The following is a 17,643-nucleotide window of genomic DNA, read 5'->3' on the forward strand; positions in this document are numbered from 1 at the left end:
TATATTTTTACCCCTAGGAAGTGGGCCTTTTGGCAGAGGACAGAGCACGGTATGATTTAGGCAACCTTCCACTGTCCCATGGCTAAAGAACTGTCTCTAGTTCTTTTATTCCGCCACCTTTCACCAACACCAGCTGCATTTATTTTTCGTAGGGAGCATTCCATCTGCGGTTTGTTATGAAGCTGCATCTCCTTCTGGGCCAGTGACTAGTGATAAATCACCCCCAGGAGTTTTTGACACAACACACGTAGTTGAGTGTGTATATATATGTGTGTGCATCTGGTTAATTTGTGTAACACGAGTCCCACTTGCTTTTCCCCTTCCCTGACACCTGTCTGTCTGTCCTTAGACTGGACTGTCTTTTCCTGAATGTCTGGAAAGTACAGCAGGGATGCTACCACAAATTATAATCATGTCACAATAAAAGCACAGTGGTGCTGTTATAGCCGTGTCCGTCCCAGGATATTAGAAAGGCAAGGGGGGGACGTAACATCTTTTATTGGACCAACTTCTGTTGGTGAGAGAGACAAGCTTTCGAGCTACACAAGCTCTTTCTGAAAGCTTGTCTCTCTCCCCCCCAACAGAAGGTGGTCCAATAAAATGTTACCTCACCTTCCCCTTGTCTCTCTACTAAACCCACATGATGTCTACTAGTGTCTTTATAGTTTTACCGAGTTACACTCCCAGGAATAGGAGATAATAACCCTAATCAAGTGGACTACATGTCCCACAAACAGTTAAACTCTACTCATGCCACTCAGTGAAGCCAGTTTTACTGTAGAGTTGGAAGCTGAATAGGTTTCCCAATACCTAGTTAGGTGAAATTTACATTGCCATGTTCTATAGAGGAGTATGTTTCTTTTCAGATATCTAAGCTTCCTCCATGCCCACCCACTTACAAATGGACAGCGCTCCTAACATCTCAGGTTAGGCAAAACTCTCTCCCCACTCCATTCTGTCTCAGAAGACTCAGGACCAGACTCTGATCTGAATTACACTGGTATAAATCTGGTCTAACCCCACAGTATTCAACAAAGTTACCAATTTGAGATGTGAATCTGGCCCAGACCTCCTGCCCTAACCAGCCATAATCACCTCAGTTATCTAAATGGTACTCTGTACCATAGAAAGTCTCAGGGTGCTTTTTCTACACTTTGCTCTAGTCCAGTCCAATTGTTTCCAAGATCTTCTCATTTAGTCTCCCACAGTCACAAGCAAATAAGTTACTCATAGAAATCAAGGAGGTCTTGAGCTGCTGAGGATTTCTTATTGATCTGTTAAGCTGCACGTGTACACACACAAAGTGAAATAAATGAGGTTGCTATACTGGTAACAAAGGTTTTATTTAAGCTTTGCCGAAACACGGTACAAATTAAAAACTAAACCTTCTAAGTTACCCGAGCACAAGATTTCAAGTGTCAAGTTTATTTTGCATGGGAAACAAACAAGTCATTAATTTAGTTCGACCAAAGCATAGTGCAAATATAAATAGAGTATTTTGGTGAGCTTTATGCTACAAGTAGGGAGCATGTATTCCATAGATATTTCACTTTTCCTGGATGAAAATACATTTAGGTGCAAAACAGGGGAAGAGTGCTTAGGGGATTTAGTAAGAAACTACCTTTTCTGGAAGGGAATCGGTCTTTCTATTGTTATTCAAGAGCATAAAACGTTCCTGCTACCCACACAATATTTCAGCCACCTTCAAGCACCTTCTCAGATAGGTACACGGGGGTATTGGAAGGATTCCTGCTTGCACAGCACCTTAGCTCTTACAGCACTTTATTATTATTAGAGAGAAAGGTCATCACCAATAATTTGTAAACAGTCTGAATACAAACAGTTAAGAACGAATGAGGAAGCTGCCACCTTGAAAGTTGAATGACAGTTTGGGACACAGGGAATGTATGGGAGCAGGAGTCATTTTCAAAGCAGTTGTGTTATTTTAAAATGTATTAATAGTAGTTTAACATGCATAACATTAAGCAATTATTTTTTAGTAACGACGTCAGGCAACTGTACTGCTTTTCATATGTTCAGCTCTCCTCCCTGGGCTCCAAAAGGGGGCACCGCTCTAAAGAGCCAGAGTTTCAGAGATGTTGAGTATCTCACAACTGACACTCTAGTCAACAGGAGATCCAGGTGTTCAGCAGCTCCGAAAAATCAGGGCACTGATTTAAGGTGCCTAATTCTGGATTTAGGCGGCTAACTTTCTGGTGCTTTTATTAGCTTCCCATCTGTAAAATGGTGACTTCCTTTTAAAGCGCATTGAGATCTATAGATCAAAAGAGCTATACAAGAGCTAGGTATTTTATTGAAATACTTTGGGTCCTGTCTCTGCAACTAAGGCATGAGAACAGACTTCCTGTTGGGAAAGGTCAATAAAACGGCAGCTCTGATTGAATTAGGGCTTGTCTGTACCACTCTAACTATACTGATATATAGCTATACAACCCTCTGAGGCCTTGTCTACACGGCCACTTTACAGCACTGAAACTTTCTCGCTCAGAGGTGTGAAAAAAACAAGTTTCAGCGCTGAAAAGCGGTAACGTAGACAGTGCACCAGTGCTGGGAGCCGCGGTAGCTACTCCCCTCGTGGGAGTGGTTTTTTCTCTCTCCCAGCGCTGGGGCCGCGACTACACAGCCACATTAAAGCACTGCTGCGGCAACGCTTTGACGTTGGTAGTGAACACATACCCCTAGTGTAGACACAGTTACACTGGTGTAAGCATCTATGGGAAGAGGAATAAGATACACCAGTCTAAGGTACCTTTATACTGGTATACCTGCATCGACACTAGGCATTGCACCAGTATAACTATTTCATGGGACAAAAATCATACCCTTAAGCAAAAGTACAAAAAAGAAGCTGATGCTTCTGAAATACTACTCTTATATTTGCTACAGAATAAAAATAAATCTCCGAACTGTCTAATGTTCATTGTGGCTTTCCTTTGACACAAGGGGATTTCCACTTAGATTCCCTATAACTCTTAGCCACTGAATAAAGGTAAGTATCTCAAGCTTTGTATATATTACACATCTTAATAGGGTTTCAGTAAGGATATTATATCCCCAATAAATTGTACTTTCAGGTTTTTTGGTCAACGTAGACTACACACTTTGTAACACATTCGGTCTGAAAACTATTCAAACAGAACCCTTAACAAAATGCACTTTTCGAGGCAACAGGGAAAACAAAATTCACAGTTTCCAGAAGATGTGCTTTCAGGTCTACGTCCAAGCATCCACCTTGCCGAGCGCACAAACATCCAAAGAAAGGGAAGGCAGCTAGCTGGTAACTAACAGTTCCCACTTCTATACTATTATAAGGAAACCCTGCTAAATCTACTATGGCCCAAAGGAAGGCTAAGGTGCGTCAGCTTCATTTCAGTGACCCTTCAGCAAGGAAGCAACAAGTGCGCTTCAGATATGGGGCCAGAACCCCCAATGGTGCAGGTCAGCATAACGCCACTGACTTCAATAGAGCTATGCTGATTTACACCCATCGGTGATCTGGCCTGTTTGCAAAACAATATTGTGAAACTGCAATTTGGTGCACTGCAGCTTAACTTGTGGTTTAAAAACAAAACTCATCCCATTTGTACATGTACGGCAAATAAAATCAGACACAGTAATCATCACACAGTAAAACAACGTCAAGTCAATATAGCTGCAGAATCACCAACAGGTTTGGTGTGCTTTTGGCAGTGATAGCTCTGATCCCACACATCCCATCTCCTCCAATGTCCCTACAGAGGAAGAATACGCTCAACGTGGTTTTGGTGCTGCTGGGTTTTGTGACTTCCCCGGCAGATGTAGACTCACAGCTGGCTTGAGCACATATGGTAAAGACTGGTTTTTGACTTGAGAAGGAAAAAGTTGCTTTGAGAACCACCTGAAAGAGTATCAAGTATTTAGCGGCATGGAATGGTTCCCAGTTCAGCTTAGACTTGCTCATTTTTAGTTACCGATGTACTGCTAGTCAGCTAGCACATCCAGTACTGGCGCGGTCAGCCTATGCCCAGTAGTAGCGCTTTCTAACTAAAAGCCACAAATCAATAGGGAGAGAGGAAAAGCTTGGATTATAGCCACGGAAAAGAGATCCGTTCTCCTCCCAAGCTCAAGATTAAACCAGAAGAGAGCCACTGCCGCCTCTGCATACAACATAGCTAAGGCTAGGTCCACACTACCCGCCCGATTCGGCGGGTAGAGATCGATTTTCTGGGATCGATTTATCGGGTCTCATCTGGACGCGATAAATCGATCCCAGAAGCGCTCCCCCGTCGACTGCGGAACTCCTGCTCGCCGAGAGGAGGAAGCGCTGTTGACCGGGGAGCTTGCCTTGCGCCACGTGGACCCGCAGTAAGTAAACTTAGTTCGATCTAGGAAACGTCGACTTCAGCTACGCTATTCTCGTAGCTGAAGTTGGGTTTCCTAGATCGATCCCCCGCCCCAGTGTGGACCAGCCCTAAGAGGGTACTGATCAGTCCATGCTATATATTCTCTCCTCCTTTCCCATTTGAAACTTTGGAGATAGAGCTGCTTCAGCAGCAGAGCGCTAAGCACTGCTCTGAGGAACCTTGTGGGGTGCCTGTACTTGCTTTGTGTGTCTACTAGGGAGATGAAGGGGGTTAGAAAGACTACGATAAAAATACTAGATCAAAAAGGAATGTAGCTAGAGAAGAAACTACAGTTCTTTGTGAATACGTAAAGCCTCCTGCAGCTTTTCAGGCCCAGTTGAACTGTACACCCTCAGGAACTCTGGGCAATAAGGCTATGATGTACAGCACAAGTTGCAATGACTGGCAGTGATGGTTCAGAAGGGGGAGGCTAAATCTTCCCCAAATCACATGCTAGAGACAGGGCAGTCTAGGTGGCCCAAGTAATAGGAATCCCCATCCAACTTGCACTGGATAGACAGAAGGCAGCTATGTGGATCTTAATAGTTAGAGGGTAAACACCTGGTAGATCAAATAATCTACCTCTTTGGAGGAGACCACAGTCTTCACAGCAGAAGACGCAACCCCACAATGTGTATTCTATTGACAGAGAACTACGGCTTCCCAGTGTATTGAGCCGCTACACCGAATGCACATTTCTTGGTATTCAAAACAGAGAAGTGACAAAGAGTCCACCCCAGAACTATTTTAAACAGGCCTGGACAAAGCCTTGGATAACACATTGTTGAGAGCAACCCTGTGGTGGCCAGGGAGTGCTGGGCTAAATGGGATCTAACAGGTGTTGGCCATCTTTATTTTTCTAGGTTTTTATTTATTTTAAATAAGAAGGAAATAAAGCAAAGGTGCTAAAAGGAGTGTGTGTTTTGAGGAGGGATGGGGGTAAGTAAATTCACTTTACATAGTGAGCTGTAGTTATGGCTATAGCTCTGCAGGAGAGAAGGGAAAGTGCAGCAGGAGAAGGGCTATATACCTGCTTTACAGCCAACTGATATGCATAGATCTATAGGGGCTTGGTCTAGCCTGGAGGAGACCCTGCATTTGGTAAGATCGTGTGCTTTCATAGCACTGTCTCCTCCCCTTGGACCCTGCAGATGCCTCTGCACATGGTCCGAGGTCCATGGTGGGGAACAGGATCAAGACAGGGCAGGCCAGAGGAGAGCAGAACAGGGCTGCACAGTGATTCTCCACCTGCCCAGTGGAAGTTACTCAAACCCTCGGGGGTCCCCAGGGTAGCTGTGGCTGTAGGCAGGAATCTCTGGTAGTGTGGGTCCAGTGGAATGTGAAGAACCCTGATCCCCTACAGATCCCCCAGGTTTGAGGACAGGCACTCCACAGCCTTCTCCACATGGGGAAACCCTGATCAACCTCCACAAGGGACAAGAAAGGATGCTCTCCTTGAGGCAGCCTTCAACCCCTGGAGCTCCTTCCTGCAGATGGGGGTTGAGAAAGATCTGGGCAGATACCTAGGATGTGCTCTTTAAGAAAGAATTTAACAACAGTTTAAAACTACAAATTCTAGCGGCCGATGGACCCTCTATTGCACTGTGCAGATAAGAATACCGCAGAAGGATTCTGAGAAGCGTTAAAACCTATAAGAAACTAAATCAAACTGAAGAGGGTCCAAATGTGACTAACACCACGCAACAGTTCCTTAGATAAACCAGCTGTCAGGTGGCGCACTAAGATAAATGCCTTATTTTTCAAAATTGCACATTCGTCATTAGTGAATCTCGCCAGCACTTTAAATAGAGACTTTTCTCAAATGATAAGACAGCTTAAAAAAGGTAGGGATGCAGTTAAAACAGCTGTAGGTGTGAGGGGCTAATTATGAGCATTAGAATGCTTGTATATACACGCACAACTGCTGTAAGTGCACACCTAACCGAAGGGCCAGATCCTCAGCTGGTGTCAATTAGCATTGAGTTGACTGAGCTATGCCGATTGGCAGCAGCTGAGGAACTGGCCCCCAACACTGTATCTTAATTAAAAGGGACCTCACCTTGCTCTTGCATGATTGCTAAATCATACAGGGTGGTTTACATATTGATTAAAAGTTGGGGAGGTTTGTTTTTCATTAAGGATTTTGGGGAGTCTCTCAACCCGATCTTACAAAATACTGCAGAGTTAGAAGTCTTGTAACCCCTGTTCACCATTACTCTTCTGAGAACTGATCCTTGGAGAATCCAGCGTACATATGCGTACACACAGACACACTCTCCTCCCACCCCTGTGCTTTCTATTTTCAGGTACTGCACAGAGTTTAGCTTACTGCACAGCATACAACCAACCAGAGTTACATATTTATTTATTAACCATCCGGCTTCTGCAAGGATCAGTTATGAAAACAAGACCATCCAGGGGAAATCATCATCTCTAGACCTTGGCAAGTAAAGGATTCAGAAATTCTAAAACCTGGGGCAGATGCTACGGACAGATCAGTCAGGCCCCAGGAACGTAAACTGATACTAAAAACCGAACATTGTTTCATTTCATTAAGGGGATTCCTCAACTTCCTTTGTGAGTTTGGGACACCTGTTCTTTAGCTGAGTTATATGGTTAGCCTCCCTTGCAGCACCATAGACACTAACGTAAACCTTGTGGCAGCTGTCCCCTGACTAGTTACCATTTAAGTCCCTGAAGCACCTTGCAGCGGCACAGCTACCCCGTGAAGATTCTGATCACCATCTGGATCGGTTTCTTGCACACTGGACATGGCAATCTCCCTTTCTTCAGCATTTTCGCACATTTGAAGCAAGCCACTAGGTGAGCAGACCTTCCATGGACAATATTCCCATCCCGCGGCCTCTTCTGGCATAGAAGGCAGGGATTCAACAAATTTTTGATATTCTCTTGGCATTCTACTTCTTCTTCCTTTTTGTGTTCACCAAAATGCATCTGTGGCTCCTGGTCCTTGCATTCTTGTGACAAACCCAGGGACTCCATAGAGCTGCCAGGGTCTACATGGGACTCGCATTCACCTGTGTACAGATCTTTGGGTCGGCAAACTGGAGCAGACACGGTCCTTCTGCAGTCTGGGACATCGATTCCCTCGTCATCCTTTTTGCCTTGAATAGTATCAATGGTGGACAGAGAGAGAGAATGAGCTAGTTTGGGGCAATCCGAGTACCAGTCCTTCCGTAAGGCCCAGCAGCGGTAACAGTACCGTTTGACTGGAGAGTTAAACCTCTTGCATTTGGTGCATTGCCAGCAGTCCTGAAGAATGAATGGAGTAGACAAAAACAAGAACAAGTCAGTGCATTCTTGCTAAGGCTGCTTTCCTTTATGTGCAGGAAGCAGCAAAGAAGAGTAATCAAGAATGGCAGCGTGTCAAGGCTAGCAGATGCACGATACACAGCGGCAACTTGGAGAGCCTCAGAAACATTTCACCTTGCCCATAACACCTACAGACTCACGCCCTCTGCTTAGGAGTTTACTTTGTCTTTTCTCACCTCTCAACCTTCATATCTTTGGAGGAAAGTAAAGTTCTCATTCTGTGCAGTTTATTGAAATTTAAGTGCCCCACTCTAAATTCAAGGGTAGATAGCTCCTTGAATTGGTTAGAAGTGTATTTCTCAGAATCATTAATTATTTAGCATCTATTGGATCTATACAATTGATAGTGGCATACTTGATTACCCTATATACCAAGGGCAATGGCTGCTCAAGTTTAGAGCTATAATTCAGCTATCCTATACCAGGGACAATCCAATTTGTCAAGCCAGCACAGTCTAGAAAAGTGTGCTCAAATTTTTTTTGGCTCTGCCAGCTGCAAGGAACAGTGTGATATATGTTTTCTGACATACAGCAAAACCCTCCAAAGAAAGCCTGCAAGGATTGGGGAAAAAAGAGCACAGATGATAGAACATAGCTCTGGTGTCAGTTAAGATACACTGGGAAGGATGTCTCTTGGAGAAGAGTCAAAAGGGACAATTCTTTTCCACATGGTTCAGCAACTGAAGGGGGAAATGGGGAAGAAGGATGGATCTGTAGTTCAAGTGCTAACTAGGCTGTGGGTGACCCAAGTTCAATTCCTGCTCCACCACAAACACCTTTTGTCACCCTGCACAAGTCACTTCATCTCTCTCTGCCTCAGGTCCCCATCTGTAATGTGGTGATAACAGCACTGCCCTACCATCGAGGGGTGTTGCGGATAAATACATTGAAGATGGTGAAGCACCCAGATGCTACTGTGACAGGAGCAACTAAAACAGATTAGAGTGACAACTGGATTCTCTCTCCATCCTGGGGACCACCTTGAAGCAACCAGCAGTTTAGAAACTGGCTTGGAGTTCTCAGGATACAGCGGAACTCTGATTGGAATACAGAATACTGCAGCAGCATGTTTTTTGATATGACTAACTCTGATCTGGCTATTTCATTGGCTACTGGGGGCTTAATTTATACTTCTGAATCTTCATCAAGGATAATATCCCAGATTCCCTTTCAGACTGCAATACAGAGTTGGCCCTAGAAAAGTGTGCAAACACATCCATTTTTCACCTCTCATAACAAAACCAGGTTTGTTTGTTTTTCCCATTCTAATTAATTTAGTGCTGGCTTGACAGCGCCGGACACTGAGGGCCTGATTCCCATTTACACAATTCTGGCAGTGTAAAGGGGCCTTAGCATAACACAGAATAAAGCCCTGAATCGTCTAGCCAGGGAACAGCTACAGCACAGGCAGGTGCAAACTCTCCCACACTGCCCAGCAAAACTGCCTAAACCTGCACCTAAAGGGACTACTCTGCTGTGAGTGGTGTTCCGTCTCCATGGCCCATTCAATGCTTGATTACTCTTCAGGCTGCCAACAAGGGGGCCATTTTGTGCCAATCCTGGTGTCCATATTTAAATCGACACCTTTTCAAAACAAACTGGACTGAAAGACACCCCCTAAACTTCATACAGGTGACCAAGCAAAGGGAATGTACTTTTTTGCTACAGAGCACTTATCATGGCTTTTGAAAGGGATACAGTAAACATTCTCCTAGCACAGCAAATAGTGTACATTTTAGCCAGACAAGCTGGCGCAACACACTCAGAGCATGGGATGTTGAGCTAAAGGATGAATACCTCAGAGGCAGCTTCTACATCTGTGTCGTCACTTAGGCACTGAGAATCCTCGAGGTCATCAGTACACGTAACCTCCATCACCTGGGAAGATTAAATAAGTTATTAGAATTGTATGCAAATCTCACTAATGACTTTTCTAAAAATGTGTTCATGGATTTTTCTTCACATCTTTCAAACATGCATGTGGGTAACTTTACTCATGTGACTGGTCTTGTTGACCATCGACTAAGTTTGCAGGATCAGGCCTAAACTGTTAAACTGACTGTGCACAAAGTGCTCGCAAAAAAGTATAAGAAAAATATTTTTCCTCTAATCTTTTTCAGTGCTGAATCTTAAAGTAATGGCTGTAGTAGTGGTAGAGAAAAAATTCAGAAGTGTGATTTTTAAGCCGACTGTGTGCCTTGAAAAATGACTTTGATTGGTCAAAACGAGCAGAGACAGAGGACTCCCCACAGCTTATAGCTTCTGAGAAAAGTGGTTCTAATGGACATCCCATCAGAGACTATTGAGGGGGACTCCTTTACTAAGGAAGACTTACAAAGTTGGCTGGTCATTGGACTGCCTGTTCCCAATACAGAAGCAGAACAGGAGAAGAGAAATGAATGGCAAAGGGTTGCAACATAAATTAGATCAGCTAACACAGCCGTACTGTGTATCACTAGGAGATACCTTTTTGTCACTCTCTTTCCCCACTTCTTCACAGTCCACTGTCTCCACTTTGACGGCAACACTGAATTGATCCGACGCAGATTCATTGAGGAACCACAAGTCATCAGTAGTATCTGAAACAATGGCAGTGTCTATGTCCTAGTAGAACAGAGATGGGGGAAAACATGCATGCATTAGGATATTAGTGATTCAACAGGTCTGGGTATGCAGAACTCCAGTGCTCTCAACAAGAACGAGGGGGCATAACTGCAGCCCTAATGCATGCTCTCCTCTTCTTTTACACCAGACTTCTCCCCACTCAAACTCACTCAGTGACTCTTGGGATGACAAGCAATGCAGTAGAACACGCTGAAAAATGGAGACAAATTTTCACAAGTGTCCATTTTCTGACCCGCTCTACAATTCAGTCCCCTTGTTAATAGTTCACACAGGCTAGCCACCATGCTACATACATCTTCTTTATATATTAGTGACTTTTATCCCAAAGGATCCCAATGACCCCACAGGCTATATGCACATGGCACCACTGAAATACAGGGTACGGCTATACTTACCTCCGGGTCCGGCGGTAAGCAATCAATCTTCTGGGATCGATCCCGGAAGTGCTCGCCGTCGACGCCGGTACTCCTGCTCCGCGAGAGGAGTACGCGGAGTCGACGGGGGAGCCTGCCTGCCGCGTCTGGACCCGTGGTAAGTTCGAACTAAGGTACTTCGACTTCAGCTACGTTATTAACGTAGCTGAAGTTGCGTATCTTAGTTCGAAGTGGGGGGTTAGTGTGGACCAGGCCACAGTCAACACTTCGGCATGGAGAAGAAAACACTGGGGAGCAGGGACATTTTGTCCAGACACACCAAAGCAAACCTTACATTGATGAAAAGACTTAACGGGGTAGATAGAAGGGAGAAGTTGAAAGTCTTGGACAGACTCTGAACTGTGGGGGAAAAAATGACTACAGGAATATTTACTTGACCCACACAAGAGTGGAGAGGGAGAGAATACACTGCAGCTTTAGCTGTTTAAAGTATCCATTTACCTGGTTGGTCTGTATGTCTGTTGACCCATTACTTCTGGACTTGTAGTTGTTTCTCAGATTTCCTAAAAACCACCATGGAAGGCCAGCTACATCCCACTCCTCAAATACTAGATCCAGTTTGGGCTTCTTGCTTTTTGAGAGGTTTTCTATTAAGTCTTTGCCTGCAGAAGCCAAGTAGAATCTAGGTCATGACAGGCACATGCGGCTTGTGGCACCAGCAAACCCATCCCAGTCCAATACACTGTGTATTACAGAATCTTTAACTCCATACCTTTCTGCCTGAGCTAGGTTAACAAGCCCTTGGCTGTATTTATTACAGCATCACACTGGCATGTTGCACCTCCTGTACTTTTGGATGCTCATGTTGCTTAGCAGAGCAGTCATGTGCATTATTTACAGGTTGCGCATGTGTGCACACGTACACAGAGTACAGCCCCGTTGATTCCCTTGACCATCCCTTGGCCACCACCACTACACTGCAGACTCTAAGTCAGTGGTTCTCAAACTAGGGCTGCCGCTTGTTCAGGGAAAGCTCCTGGCGGGCCGGGCCGGTTTGTTTACCTTCCACGTCCACAGGTTCGGCCGATCGCGGCTCCCACTGGCCGCGGTTCGCCGCTCCAGGCCAATGGGGGCTGCAGGAAGTGGCGCGGGCCAAGGGACATACTGGCTGCCCTTCCTACAGCCCCCATTGGCCTGGAGCAGCGAACCGCGGCCAGTGGGAGCCGCGATCAGCCGAACCTGCGGACGTGGAAGGTTAACAAACCGGCCCGGCCCGCCAGGGGCTTTCCCTGAACAAGCGGCGGCCCAAGTTTGAGAACCGCTGCTCTAAGTGACACTCTCAACAGGGAGATGCTTGTGAAACCTGGTGCACAAATAAAACTCGTACAATACACTGGGGCCAAATTCAGCTTTGGATAAACTGGGCACAGTGACACTTCAACTGATGAGTTAGATCTGGTCACACCAGGTTTGGATTTGGCCCCAGTTTCCAGCAATGAGTGCTCCTTGATTCCATGAGAAGGCTCCCAGCCAGAAACTCTTCAAAATGAGAAGCAGAGAAAAGGGAATCTGCCAGTCTTCTCAGTCCTTGCCTCACTTTGGCCCACGGAATTCAACCTTTTTTCCCCAATCTCATGGAGGCCTCATTTCCAAAGAACTTTCACTCCAGCTCTTTATTCAGGCCTGCAGTTTTGCAGGCACAGACAAGGACCACCTCTACCTGCAATCAGGTAAATATCTACCCATCCTCATTTGGGCCAACCAATAATGGAGCCTGCGAATAGAGAAGCCAATTTTAAAACATCAGACCCTTTGATGTCAGGGTGGAGTTGGGAGTAATGAGGGAAAAGGAAACAAACTCTCCATATCACATAATATGCATCCCAATGAACTAGCAAGAAAGCCTCAAGAGACATTAAAACAAATTTCAAGAGAGGAATTTTCTAGTTATGAGGATGGATGAAAAATACAGCAAAACTTAACACTATTGTTATTCAGTTCTCTGATAGGGTTGTGGGTATTGACTGCAGACAGCTCGGTCTGATTCCAATTAATTAGAAGACAAAGTCCCCATGGAAGATAAATTGATACAAGTATAATTTCAGCATTTAAAATAACCTAAGATTTTTGATGGCGTTGCTTAGTGATTGATGTGCTGTTTGGCATTAACCTGCCATTTCCTCCAAGTGTTTGTTTATTTATGAGCCAAGTATCCGGGCTAAAAAGCGTGTACAACATACAATACCTACGGCAGATATTTATGGTTCTCTAAATCTCTGCACATAAAATCATGACTTTGGAAGATTACTTTCCACAATAGGATTTTTATTAGTCTCCCAGCATCCTACTCTGATCGGCTCCTGCCATGCAGAGCACCACGTGCAGTATTCACAAACGTGTAGGTGGGCTTGTCCTTGCACCTCGATGTGGAAACAACTTGCACTCACCTTCGCAGTTTCCATAGCTGAGCTGTGAGGTAGACAAAGCAGGAGCATCACTTTTGTCCTCCATTCCCTCAGTGTCAGAGCTTCCCTCTGTGCTAGTCTGCTTGAAGGAAGGCAGAAAAGACACCCATTAGCCCATCAGAGCTTATAGGGACAAGGGGATGTAGCACTTCCACTCTGAGTCACCAGCTGCAGTACAACACCAAGGAGTTCCATAGAAGAATAAAGGTTTTTTGAGCACAACACAAGGAATTAACCTTTCCAGAAGGCTGCTATGGATCTATTATCAGCACACGTAGAGTACTTTCAACCCAGGAAAAATCTCAAGATTGGCAAGAGACCAAAAGTTGCCATCTTTAATGCAGTAATATTGCGATATACATCCCCCACCGCCCCCACACTCCAGACTGTATTAATCCCCATGTATATGCCCAAAACAAGTTAGGACTAGACAAAGATTTTTCCCAGGTTTCCAGATTCTGCCTAGAAGCTTTCAAAAATGATCCCACTGAGCAAAACCAGTTTACACTTTTAGGAAGTTCAATCTGTTGTTTGAAGAATGGGAGAAACAAAACAACACACACACACACACACGCAAAATCCAAACACAGTGCAAGCTGGAGGGACTGAGGACAGGAAGTGTTACATCCCAGAGAAACGCGCCCAGAGAATGGAACTCTGTTATGAAGAGAACAGAGAAGGGTCACTCTGTCCCTGGTCTGTGGACTCCCAAGAACTTTTAAGGAAGGCGAAGACCTACCAGTCAAGCAGTAAAAAGTTCTGGCAGTCCACCATGCACAGGTACAGAGAAGGGGCCGCTCTGTACAACAAAAGAAACCACCAGGCAGTGGGTTTACCTTCAGCTGGTCTTGGCTTGGATTATCGACGCTCTGATCCTTTGCGAGAGCAAGAGTCTGTGCAGCATCTATATGGCAAGTAAAACAAAAGAAAAAAACCTTCCCTGGTAATAACCATTCTCACAACACAGAGGGCCCTCAGCAAGCAACCAACGAGCCAGGCTTGGCAGACAGGCGTGTGGAACTTTACAGAAGAAAGGATTCTAGTTGCTTAGGCAGCTGGCCAATTCCCAGATGGCTATTACAGGGGGACTGTTTATTTCTTTGTTTTTATTATGGATGTAGAGGGCACTGGACTAGGGAGTAGGAAGTGTCTGTGGCCACTGGGAGACCGTACCTCATTGCAGGTAAGAATCCTGACATGGCCTGCTCTCCCTCTGCAAGCTGCTAGGTTGTGGGCAGGGAAGCTCAATGCAGCAGCAGAGGTGGCGACTCCAGCATGGAGTCTAGAGTAGCTCCATGCTGAAAAACAAGGCCAGCAGGGAAAGGCCTGGTGGATACACACTCTTTCACTGGCCACAGAGACTACCTGTGGGGAGATGTCATTTTGAAGAGGAGAAAGAAGAAACCAGACCAAATAGGGGAAGGTCCACATCCTGGCAGGCTCCTCCCTAGGCATTCACAATCAGTGTACATGTCCTCAATACAACTTAATGCAGACAAATACACAGCCCCAAAGGTTCATCGTAACTCCCCTGCCCTCCAAAAACCTTACAGTCTAAGCTAAAAGCCAAAGCAATCAGGTAAACAAAAGTGACTAACTCAACTGAAGACCTGTATTTTAGAAAAGGCTAAATGAGCGGAATGGCTCAGAGGAGAAGCAAATACAGGGACTGCTCCCGCTCCCTTTTAATTCCATGGCAACGCTGACTTCTAGGAGAGCAGGACTGGGTTTCTATGCCTGTTGTACTTCACAACACAAACATGAAGACACAGTGAAGTGCAGTTATAGATAGAAAAGTGACTGTAAAACAACACTGCTGGATCCCCTATTCTCTCCCACTCCATGTCCATATGACATATACTCTATTTACAAGCCCATGGTTGATTTTTCTAATGCCCAATAAAGCAAATCTGAAAATCCAGCCATTTTCTTCTGCCTCTTCCATCATCAGCAGCAGTAAAGATTCTGCAATCAGAGATTAGCTGATGTTGCCTGAAGCAAAAGAGACTTCAACTCACTCATCCATAATTGCTTTGGCTCCGCAGTGTCAGAAGAGGAAGAATGGTTTTATGATGAAGTCTAGCTCTGTCTGAACATATTATATATAGAATACGCTATTCTTACAATGGTTGGAAAAACACTTTTCATACTGGAAAATGTCTCTGCCAACATAAATAAAAACACTGAACATAAAATTTCAAGAAAGTAGATAGCCTAAAGTAGAAGCTGTATGACTCAGGCATACAGGGAACAGTTAGGCTGAATACAGAGATCTACTGATGAAAAGCACTACATGAGAGCTAGGTATTAAGGAGATATGTTCTTATCACACAGTCACTTTTCCTTCTATAAGTGCACTTTACAGAAGTGGCCATGATAATTTGCAGAAAGAGGCACTGAGAAGCAGAAATCTGGCCAGTGAATATTTATTGCTCTCATGGAACATGAAGTATGACAGGCTGTGAAGTATGACAGGCTATGGAATCCTATTTCCAGTTGCCCTGTGCTAAGAAAAAATTAAATAATTCCACAAGCTCCCTTCCTAGACACTTGTGAATTCACAATTCAGTGTACAAAATCAGGGATCAGTCTGCCAAGCTTGTTTCGTTTTGTTCCCTCTCTCTCACACACATACACACACACACACACACACACACACACATCGGTATAACTCGGTGACTCTAAAGGAACATTATTTCCTTTAGCAAGTTTAAAAATAGTTACACCATGACCGGAATGAACAAATGCAAGCTCACCCACACAAATGCGCACACACACACCTCCAGCAGAGGGGAGGTTGCTAGCAGGAGAAAATGTTTCCCTACGGTTCTTTGCTTTCCACTTATGCTGCTCATGGGTAAGCCAGGGAATCACCACCATAGAAATTAGCACTCACACAGTTATTCTGCAGATACAGGTAGGTGGTTAGACAAGAGAGTGCTCAGGCAGGTTCTTCATTACAGATGGGAATGGGTGATCTCTGGAAGCACTGATGCACACTAACCATGGCTGAAAAGTGGAAAACTACACGGTATTTGGCCACAGTTTCTGAAATGGCTTCTAAATTTGCATGCACCACTACTTGTTAGTGCAAAAAAAAATAGACTAGGCCCTTCTGAAAACTATGTCCTTGGTATGAAACTGCTTAGAGCCCTAGGAAGTATGGCATGTGACCTCATGCACCTTGCTCACGATTCACATGCTTGCTATTTCAGTATGAATTCTCTATTGAGTAGACGCTAACAGCTGTACTAATTGAATGGTAGATTGGGAGAAAACAACCACAAGGGACTAGGTTAGCAACAACAACAACAACAACAACATTTGTTTCAACTTGTGACTGAATTTCTTTATGTGGATGGATTTGACAGCTTTCCCCATGAGCTGGCAGAGTAACGGTGATGTTGAGCGGGTAAGTCAGGTATTCAGACCTCTGACATTGGAATGGATTATTTAAGGGAACAGGTCATCATGTCAGATTTCCAACACCTCTATGAGTAGTCCTAACTAAGATCACAAAGTATAGATGCAAGCGATAGTAGGGAGCCAGGTGGAGATCACTCAACATTTTGTAGCTTAGCAAAGGTTGAGAGATGAGCAAAGGTTTCAGTGGGGTATTTTTAGCCAAGCCAGTTCACTCACACCTAGCATTTAACCCTGTCAGTTTCCAGGATGTGTCTCTGGATATAAACTGTCTTCTGCTTTTTGAGGTGTAGCTCCAGCCATACACTGGCATGTCAGGCAAAGGGCTAATTGGTTTCCAACCACGTGAACTGTTTTGCAGACACACACACGACTTGAATGTATTCTCAGAGTGTGCCCCCACAAAGCCTCCACAAGCAGTTTTTCACTCAAGGAACATTTTTCTTTCCTACATATCATTACTTACCCCAATTAAATTAACATTGTACTGAATGCACTTGGCTGTACTAGACAAACCTACCTGTAATAGTAACAGAAGTCAGGTTCCTTTTCAGCATGTCATAAACTGGGCTGCAAGGAAAAGAGGACTAGTGAGTGCAACCACAGCAAAAAATAAGATAGCCTCTCCTCATGGTGACTTTGTTCTCCCAGTTGCCCCATGCCTCCTAATATCCTCTCCATTCCAGCCACTATGCAGCAGCAGAAAGCAGCAACAACCTCCTTGTTGGCAGCCAGTGCAGCTCTCTAAATGGGCAATACTGGCCAGGAGAAGGCCTTGTAAGGGAAGTACTGAGACAGCTTCTCCTAACGGAACTCTTATGAACTGTAATTTAAAGGTGTTCCTCTTTGGCAGAGCTCCCAAGGTGGGGCAAACATTACCGGCCCAGATTTTCCCATGGTGTGCAGCAGGCCTTCATCTGAAATAATATAGATCATCTGATATAATCACCGTGAAAAACGCACTGACTTTTCCCCTCCCCTAGCCACTTCTCCCCTTTTGGAGACTGTAGGAGTTATCTG

The 17,643-nt window shown here is 44.8% G+C and overlaps 1 protein-coding gene across 3 annotated transcripts in view; it reads right to left on the bottom strand.

Annotated features, from left to right (window-relative positions):
- Positions 1-7,000: 7,000 nt before the first annotated feature.
- Positions 7,001-17,643, bottom strand: part of LOC113404954 (protein Mdm4-like) — a 28,941-nt gene continuing 18,298 nt past the window's right edge. The window contains exons 5-11 of one of the 3 annotated variants that reach the window (XM_026655176.2): positions 17,144-17,193; positions 14,037-14,104; positions 13,183-13,279; positions 11,237-11,397; positions 10,203-10,340; positions 9,534-9,614; positions 7,001-7,676 (exon numbers count right to left, since the gene is read on the bottom strand). In XM_026655176.2, coding sequence (XP_026510961.1) covers positions 7,122-7,676; positions 9,534-9,614; positions 10,203-10,340; positions 11,237-11,397; positions 13,183-13,279; positions 14,037-14,104; positions 17,144-17,193 — 1,150 coding nt within the window. In that variant the 3' untranslated portion in view covers positions 7,001-7,121. Of the gene's footprint in view, positions 7,677-9,533; positions 9,615-10,202; positions 10,341-11,236; positions 11,398-13,182; positions 13,283-14,036; positions 14,105-17,143; positions 17,194-17,643 lie in introns of those variants that run through there. The other 2 variants (XM_026655175.2, XM_026655177.1) reach the window with 2 other exon arrangements.

This window comes from Terrapene carolina, unplaced genomic scaffold, assembly GCF_002925995.2.
Source record: "Terrapene carolina triunguis isolate 2854851 unplaced genomic scaffold, T_m_triunguis-2.0 Scaffold198, whole genome shotgun sequence".
Classification (NCBI taxonomy): Eukaryota; Metazoa; Chordata; order Testudines; family Emydidae; genus Terrapene; species Terrapene triunguis.